Source organism: Ooceraea biroi, chromosome 3 (assembly GCF_003672135.1).
Source record: "Ooceraea biroi isolate clonal line C1 chromosome 3, Obir_v5.4, whole genome shotgun sequence".
Lineage (NCBI taxonomy): Eukaryota > Metazoa > Arthropoda > Insecta > Hymenoptera > Formicidae > Ooceraea > Ooceraea biroi.
The window spans coordinates 14,378,115-14,386,598 of NC_039508.1; the positions used below are offsets into that span (position 1 = coordinate 14,378,115).

Here is an 8,484-nt window from a genome sequence, read left to right on the forward strand (position 1 = left end):
CCGTATCCGTTTCATCGAATCTGCTGCACATTCCCTGCACTTCTATACTACGTTAATTCTGTTTCTCTCGTTTCTCGCTAAAGTCACATATTTTATATTGTTCCAGATATTAAACAGCCGCGCACACACATACAAAACTGCGATTAAAATCGTTAATTAAAATCCTCGTTACCACGAGGAAAAAATACGTGAAGTCCACTTTCGCCGGTAAATTAATTTCACCGTAGGCAAGCACGCTCCTCTCTCAGTTGCACCAGGTTACATTTTTCGCGCTCGAAACGAGACCAATGCAAACGTTGAAACGAGAGGAAGAACCGGGATCGAAATGTCGAGAAAATCAAAAGTGCAGGTGCAGGGTAGGCGAGCATACCCAGTTCTAACGATCGAAATTTCCGCGCTCCAACTTTTAACGTTCGTTTTCGTTTCAGAAACGAAGCTCAACAGCCGTAAAAGAGTAAATGCACACTCACCTGTCGTCCTGCAGTCGCTTGAGGTCGGTCATCTCGCGCTCGAACTTGAATTTTGACACCTCGCAGAGCAGGGCGTCCCGCTCGCCGACAACTTCAGCCAGCTCGCGCTGCAGCCTCTCGATCTCGGCATACTGCCGGCTGATGAGCTGGTTCTTCTCCTCGAGGATGCTCTCGACGTCGGGGTCCAGGAGGGCGGCCGCCGACGCGGCCGCTTCACCGACACTGCCGCCGAGAACCGCGCTCATCCCGTTTGTTTACTTTCACCGAACGCGGCCGCCCGCGCGCGCTCTCGCACGCGCGTCCCGTGTGTCTCTCGCTTGTACGCGCTCCGAAAATGCTCGTCGTGGCAACGCCGTCAGGGCACGCAGGCCGTCGCCGTCGCGTCGGCCGATTGCGATCACGCGAGGGACGCGCGCCGCCGATTCAAAAGCCGCCACGGGCCCGCGTCGCGGGATACCGCCAACATATTACGGCCAACGACACGGATCAACGGACGTCACTGTAGCCCGCGAGACAGCGCCGACGAGGCACGCACGATGCGACAGCCCCTGACCGCACACTCGCCATATTGCGATACGAGCCGCGGCCGCGTTCCGCGACGTCGGACCGCGCCGGGTCCAATTCCGCCGGTCCGCCGTGTCGAGCGCGACGCGCATGTGCGCGCCCTCCATTACCGGCACACGTGACGCCATCGTGAACTCGAATGCGGTATCATTCGATAGCGCATACTCTCGATCGATAACATGTCGGCTGAGAGTACAAATTGTTTTCTGATTATTGATCATTTTTAATGTTACATTGTTTTTGCTGATATAATATCGCGCATTTGTTGTATTATCGTAAATGATCATGTCCGTATTTATATTGTTTCTTCGTAGATATCCGTTTTCGTGATATTGGCGAACGTTAAACAAATACGGATGCCATCTTGAGCAAACGTTCGACCGAACGTTCGCCGAATGCACGTTCGACTCCGAATTAGTATTTGTAGGTTTCATTATCCTACCATTTCGAGTCTTTTTACAATGATACTACCAGCGCGCGATTATAGAAAAAGGAGAAACAAAGTTTCAAAATTACATGCGATCAGCCGTATAGCGTGTCGACATTGCTCGCTGTATCGGACTTTCTAAATTGCTTGTTAATGAGACAACGCGCACATTCCGTGCACCGACGAAATAAAAATATAACCTGAGGGCGAGAAATCGAAAAAATAATGAAACTAATCGCGCGCGATGCACAGTAAATGGCAAGACAAATAGATTAGCACCAGCTATCGCGGGCAGTAGATGATGTTGCGCGCTCGTGCGCGCTGCGAGAGCCGTCGCACATCGGGCAGCAGTGGATAGAGGAGCGCGTGACACCCCGTGTGGCTCGTTTACGCGTCTGCACTACGTAGAACGAGGCGTGCGAACGCGGAATAATAATTGTCGTTCGAACCGCGTGCGAGAGGATCGTGCGATCGTCTTTCGACGTTTCAGTCGTATCCGAGCGTGCAGCGAGTATGTATTTTTAGGATTTTGATAAAGGTGCTCGCGGATCTTTTCCGAGTTCAGCGCGGTTCAATCAAAATTCTAAAAATACATCTCGCCGTTATTGCCGAGACACGAGGCGGGTTGTATAATAATCCCACCAGTTCCCGTCGTTCATCCTTGCGAAGAGAGTTCGTCCTTGCGAAGAGAACGCTTGGTGCACGTCGCCGTGCGGGACGGAACGTGCGCAACGTGCAGCAGAGTTGATGCATAGGTTATACGCGTTCGCGAGTATCCTCGTGGGCTCGCAGGAGAGAATTTTCGACGAGCACTGCCGCGATTCGCTGTTCCAGGCGCGTGGCTCTCGATTTCCTCCTGATTAATAATTCCTTGCGAATGCTGTCACGCCGTCGCTCGCGAATTTCACACGTTGCGCTACATTGTAGAAAAATTTCCAGCAAATATCTCTTTCCTTTGGAATTCTCTGACTTTTCATTTCGTTTCTGTCATTTCCATTAATAGGAGCAACTGAGAAATATTTGTAATCGCAATGTCAATGTTCAAGAGTCATAAAGCATGTTTTTATGTGGTGAAAGTTAATTGTTTTCTCTTGATTATAAACATTAATACCTTGTCTTTTCTTATTTCTTTCTTCGAGTAGCCAGTGGTAACGTGGGAGTCATGTTGTACAGTTCAAAAGTCGTTTCAGTATATTTCCGGAGAGTATCAAGATAAATATATCGTACATGTAATAGAATATTTTTAGTTGTAGACAATTTTCCTGCGTGTAACGGCTGTATGTAATGGATAAAACTTGTTGTCTATAGAAATGTGACATTACTCCATTATATACGTGCAAAAGATTCTGTGTCATCGGTACTTGAAGAGGGATTGCGATGAGAAGAATCTGATGAATGTTGATTTACAATGCCATGTACATATATCTTGAATTTAATGTTTGTATTGTGTCTCTGCTATGCAAGGCAACTGGTAATGCATCGTGAGCTTGATTGTAATAGTTACAAAGACTCTGTGCCACCTTGGAAGGATTTTACAAGCAAATTGTCACGGCACATTCAGAAACACAGCTGAAACTACTGTACTGAATCATGGCTGAGATTAATGTGGAAGAATTGAAAGATCTTATTACATACTTTGCAAAGAACACCTACAGGACCAAGAGTGCGGATCTCGTAGTAATTATTTTATGAATATCTTGTCGCGTGTATGTAAGTGTTGAATATTATTCTTCCAGAATCAATGAAACGTATATATTTTGTTTCCAGAGTCAAGGAATCATGCAAAAGTGTATCCTGCTTGCGGCCTCTGATTACGAATGTTTTACGATCGACAACATCGAAGGTGATCTCTGTGCACATTATCCCAGCCATCTTATAATGTTGGAGCGCGAGAAGCCGCGAAGCGCGAAAAATTGCGACACGCCGCCACGCGTAATGGAAACCATACACGAAAATAAGAATGCAAAGAATAAGTTTAAGAAATTGGTAACGCAATCAAGATTCGCCAGGTGCCGCTCAAGGTTTCCAGTGCCGGTGATACTTTATAAGGGTAGACACGTGTGTAGATCCGCGACATTGTCCACTGCCCCAGAAGCAATTGGTAGAGCCGGGATCGATATGTTGTCCAACAGTATGGCTAGCACTAGTTCCGCTAATGAAGACGTACTGTTGGACGATTGTCCGTATAATATGTATTCAGAGGTCTACAAGGAAGATTTCATGTCCTCCGAACTGATAGACAAAGTCAGGTGGTCTGACGTACGGCTCCTGAAAATTCTCAGTGTGGGCACCATCGTTGACTTCATGGTTGAGAAGAAGAAAATCAAATACGGAATGGCGTAAGTATGATACTGAATATCTTTCATACGTATTATATGTTTCACGAGACAGATCTTTCAAAGTGAAAGAGAAGAAAAAATAAAATTGTCCTAAACTCTTAGATTTTTTTAGTAAATGCAAAAGGTAATTATAATTTTAAAAATATATCTAAATTGCTGATAAAATAATGGAAAAAAAAGATCCCCCTGATTAAATGACTAAATAATAAATCTTTAAGAAAGATTTCTCACTTTGTAGTAACATGTAACTTTCTAAAAGGAATTGAATACGTGCACATTTTAGACGATAAGCGTTCCAGTTAGACGTCCATCCTCATGGATGCAGTAAAGTTTTATAATGACAGTTGTTAGCATGAGCAGTCCATTTTATTTTGTGAATCCGCTTTTAGACGCCCCTAAACAGAGCTCTTTTATTCGATACTCAGCGTAACTTCGTCGGAGAAGGTAGACCAAGAGAAGCGGTACAACAGCTTTGCTCTCATTTCACTGCCATATCCTGGATGTGAATTCTTTAAGGAGTTCCGAGATCAGGATTATCGGTCGAAGGGTTTGGTATTTAACTGGTGTCAGAATTACGTAGACGCACCGATCTCTGTACCTGAAGACTCAATCGCCTGTCAGCTGGGTATCAACTGGAATCGATATACAGAATGGGATCTAGTCATATTAACGCAAAACTATTTAAAATTGTTACTGAGGTACTTGAGTGATAGTAATAATGGAATATTGATTCACTGTATCTCAGGTGCGAATGGAACATACCGTTTTTTTTATTCAAATTTATCCCCGCGCGAGAGACACTTTTCTGACGCATTAACGTGTTACCTTTGCAGGCTGGGACCGCACGCCGCTATTTATCTCGTTACTGAGAATTAGTCTGTGGGCAGACGGGGTAATTCATACGACGTTGACGTCGTATCAACTGCTTTATTACACTATCGCCTACGACTGGCTGCTTTTCGGGCACGATTTAGCGGATAGGCTCAATAAAGGGGAGGAGATACTTTTCTTCTGCTTCGATTTCTTGAAATACATCGAGAAGGATCAATTCAGCGTGCACAAACGTTGTGACAAAACTTCGAGGTGCAGCGAGTCGCAGTCGGACAGCTCTTTACCGGACGAGACGTCCTTTTACTTTCCCAACGTTAAAACCAGTCCCAAGAACGGTTCGCCCAGCTCTATCGGGCAAAGCAGCGTAGACAGCGATCCATCTGTGTTCTCCGTCGATGTTCTCGACAACCAGGATGACCCTCGAGGCAACGTGTACGTTTGCACCAACTACCTGTGTATTTCTAAAGATTTTTATATTAATCGTCTAGTATTCCGTTCAAATTTTTACCTAACTGCATACATTACAGGAATGCACCCGGAACACTCCACGTGTCGCCAAATAAGGAAGGTGGTGCCGCACAGGCATCATCGCGCTCATCATCCTCGTCGACGAATCGCACGTCTCCGATCGGGGTTCCTATACCGTGTAACAATACTCGTGTCCGACAGAGAAACGATTCGACGTCGTCAGGTGATTCGTGGCAGCTGGTAACGGGGACCGGCAGTTTGTGCGGCACTGCGTCCGCTAACGCCCTGCACGCGGACGGCGCGTCAGCCCTCGACATCGACTTCAAGTTTTCATGCGCGACTTGCACGTCCCCGCGGACGTCGCAGGCACTCTGTTCGGAGGACGCTGCCGTCTCCGCGTCGCAGTAAGTGAATTCTCGAGTTTAGACCCTTCTTTCCCCGTTTACTCCCCCGTTTACTTCCCGTGAAATGATCCATAATTCACGGTGCCTTTCGTTTGCAGGCGCAGAGAACGCTTACGCTCGCTGCGAAATATATTTTACAAAGCTTACGGACCTCATGGATTTCGATCGAAGGACGAAGTAAGTGGCCTCAGCCAGTATCTGGGAAACATCGTTTCAATAACTTCCATTCAACACACATCCTAGTATTAACTAAAACGTTGTTATCGGACGATTTTCCAAGACTACGAATTTGTTGATAGTATCTTCGGCCGATTGATAATTTTTATAGAGATGCGTCTATAAAGTAAGATGATTGTACATTATTGTTTTCTCTCAAGAATGGATTGTTACATAAAATATCGCAGGAGATGCGCATATATATATATATATATATAATTGAATAAAACTTGATATTTTTGTATGCGAGAACACAAATAGTTTCATTGCACTATCAGTTTTATAATATAAAATTTTATAATTTATATTGTTTTTTTTAAATTATAACTGTTAATTATAATTTATGTACAGACCGATGTGAAAAGTTTTAAAAATACGTCAGATTGCCTTTTGTTTGTTGTTTTAATAAACCGTTTCAGAGAGAGCCGGGGTAACAAGCGCGACAACTCGCTGCTGACTGAAGCTACTTCATTTTAAAAACGCACTGTCTCAAAAAATATCCTTCTTTCTGTCAAGATATGATACAAAATTCTTTTTACACTATGTATGTACAAGGAATATAATCCATTATCACAGACACTTATAGATTCATCATATGAATGATCCTCGACGGTGGCATGTGCTCTCTGCAGTAGGGGCATTGTGGCTTGACGCGCAGCCACTCGCTGAGACAACTCCAGCAGAACAGATGACCGCACAACGTCGTGGTCGTCGCTCTCGCCTCGAAACACATCTGACAACTGTGATCAATGCTTTGCGCACTGGATACAGTCGCGGTGTTGACGTCCTGCGTGTTACTAGTCTGCCAGATCTTTAACAGAGACTGGATGAGAGTAGCGACTCCCAACAACTTCAGTCCCCAGCTAACAGTGTCCACTGGTCGATGGCCGTACACCTGTAAATCATATTCCATGAAGAAAGGAAGAACGAGCGTAGGGACAGAGTTACAAATGTGCGTGATGGTCACCTTCGCATGATCCAATCCAGCAATCCTCCTACCCAGGCTGTAATATCTACCGTAAAGATAAAACAGCCCCTTGTGCAACAGTATGATGACTGGTATCATCATGCGCAGTTTCGACAGACTGGCATTGAGAAACGTTGCCGCTGCCGGTGTGAGTTCGCTCTGCGGGTGATTCACGCGAGCCTGCAGTTGTCCCAGTAACCCGAGCAGCGTCCTCTCTCCGAGGCATTCCAAAATTGCAGCTAACACCCTTACCTGATGATGAAAAGCATTCAGGAATTTAATCATCCTCGGCGAAGATTTGAGACAAGATAAACTTGGTGAAAACGTACAGTTAACGTCGGAACTCTGCGCGCCTCCAGATCAGCTTGTACGATACCGGTGTACTCCTCGCCCAACGTCTGGTTACCCATGCCCGACGTGAAGACGAAGTACAACAACTTGAACGGAATGTCGGACTGGATGCATCGGGACAGCGCGTGCCGTACACTCAAGTTCTGCAACGTCTCCGCCAACTTGTCCCGCAGGTCCTTCACGAAATCGTCGTCCCGTTGGTGCGCCCGCAGTATCTCCGCCTGACTCGCACATCTTAACTTGCGTCTCGGCCACTTGTTGTTGGTTCCCATTTTTCAATGTTGTTATACACTTGTATACGGTATGTCACGCAGCTCCCGGCACGTGCGCCGTCAAAGTGCACAGTCATGCGTGACTGCGTGAGCACGCACAGTGTCAACTTCGTCCGCAAAACATTGCGTGTGCTGTGTATTGTGTACGCTTGGAGACACCACGCACACCAACGTCTTCCAGTTCCGGCATGTTGTGTGCGCGCATGCGCAACTCTCTTAGGTTGGTATTCATAACGGTCTGAAATTTATTTTCAGATATTCTGTGGCCAATGAGGTTATACAAATTTATTTGGTGGCCAATCAGAGAGCCGTATTAGAGCATTTTGAAATTTTTGGAGCATCGACTGGACCACAGCCATGCATACACGTCCCACACCCCGAGCGACTCATTAGATCTGTTTTTTATTCCTACACTGCTGAACTGATGCAATAAGTTAGAGTGAGAAAAAATATACTTGTCTCACTTTAACATATTGCACCAGTTCAGCAGTGCAGGAATAAAAAACAGACCTATTAGGTCTGTTCTTTTCAGCTGAACTTTCTGCACTAGTTCAAGAAGTGTACACTGACGCGTTCTTTCTACCAGAAGCATAGACATAGTAAGAATAGACCGAGCGTGAAGCGCAAAACGTGAAGCACAGCTAGAAAAGGACGGAAAGTAGGTGGAGGATCTCTTTCTCTCTCTGTTCGCGTCTTCCCCACTCTCCGCTCTTACTCCCACTCTTCTTTCCTTAGAGAGAGAGAGAGAGAGAGAGAGAGAGCAATCCTTCGCCTGCTTTCTCTCTTTTTCTACCTGTGATTCACTGCCAAGTTGAGAACACGCTCGGTCTATTCTTACTATGTCTATGGTCTCGAGCTAGTGCAGCGTGCAGTTCAATATGGCAGCGTACATGTATAAACAAATAGCGTGTAAAATAGCGGCACAATTCGTATCTCAAACGTATCATAACTTCAAATTAAATCATTTGATATGTATTTTTTAGCTTCCCTTAACTTAATATTTAAAAACATTGTAGTCATATAAAAAAAGGTGCATAGATATGGAGAAAAAAGATGATGGCCGGCATTCACAGTCGAATCTTATATTTAAGACCGTCTTAAGTTTATCTGAAGATGCTGTATGGATCATTTCATTGGCTATGGAGTATCTGAAGATACACTTAAGACGGTCTTAA

General features: G+C 45.2%; 3 protein-coding genes across 11 annotated transcripts in view; 1 reads left to right on the forward strand and 2 right to left on the reverse strand.

The window, feature by feature from the left end:
- The window catches only part of LOC105286804 (IQ motif and SEC7 domain-containing protein 2), a 38,806-nt gene extending 38,091 nt beyond the window's left edge, over positions 1–715 (reverse strand). The window contains exon 1 of the mRNA XM_011352015.3: positions 471–715. Coding sequence (XP_011350317.1) covers positions 471–715 — 245 coding nt within the window. The remainder of the gene's footprint in view (positions 1–470) is intronic.
- A 1,028-nt stretch (positions 716–1,743) lies between these two features.
- LOC105286803 (myotubularin-related protein 14) lies at positions 1,744–6,024 on the forward strand. Of its 9 annotated transcripts, none has more exons than XM_011352009.3 (8): positions 1,748–2,216; positions 2,770–2,876; positions 2,962–3,138; positions 3,229–3,800; positions 4,226–4,545; positions 4,634–5,063; positions 5,159–5,503; positions 5,602–6,024. In XM_011352009.3, exons 3-8 carry the CDS (start codon positions 3,052–3,054, stop codon positions 5,744–5,746), a joined length of 1,899 nt encoding a protein of 632 aa, XP_011350311.2. In that variant the 5' UTR covers positions 1,748–2,216; positions 2,770–2,876; positions 2,962–3,051; the 3' UTR covers positions 5,747–6,024. The 9 variants fall into 9 exon arrangements, with proteins under 9 accessions (XP_019889688.2, XP_011350311.2, XP_011350312.2 ...); XM_011352010.3 differs by having other exon boundaries at positions 1,748–1,972; XM_026968222.1 differs by having other exon boundaries at positions 2,709–3,138.
- Positions 6,025–6,207: 183 nt separating this feature from the next.
- LOC105286801 (peroxisome biogenesis factor 10) lies at positions 6,208–7,309 on the reverse strand. The gene is made up of 3 exons (XM_011352007.3): positions 7,016–7,309; positions 6,687–6,938; positions 6,208–6,614 (listed from the first exon to the last, which is right to left on the reverse strand). The coding sequence occupies exons 1-3, from the start codon at positions 7,307–7,309 to the stop codon at positions 6,300–6,302; spliced, it is 861 nt and encodes a 286-aa protein (XP_011350309.1). The 3' UTR covers positions 6,208–6,299.
- Positions 7,310–8,484: the final 1,175 nt, after the last annotated feature.

Coding starts and splice junctions, on each gene's coding strand:
- LOC105286803 (XM_026968222.1), top strand. CDS start 3,052: ATGGCTGAGATTAATGTGGAAGAATTGAAAGATCTTATTACATACTTT. Junction 4,546..4,633: donor ATTGATTCACTGTATCTCAG/GTGCGAATGGAA, acceptor TTACCTTTGCAG/GCTGGGACCGCACGCCGCTA. Junction 5,064..5,158: donor GATGACCCTCGAGGCAACGT/GTACGTTTGCAC, acceptor CATACATTACAG/GAATGCACCCGGAACACTCC.
- LOC105286801 (XM_011352007.3), bottom strand. CDS start 7,309: ATGGGAACCAACAACAAGTGGCCGAGACGCAAGTTAAGATGTGCGAGT. Junction 6,939..7,015: donor GCAGAGTTCCGACGTTAACT/GTACGTTTTCAC, acceptor TTTCATCATCAG/GTAAGGGTGTTAGCTGCAAT. Junction 6,615..6,686: donor CTGGATTGGATCATGCGAAG/GTGACCATCACG, acceptor TATGATTTACAG/GTGTACGGCCATCGACCAGT.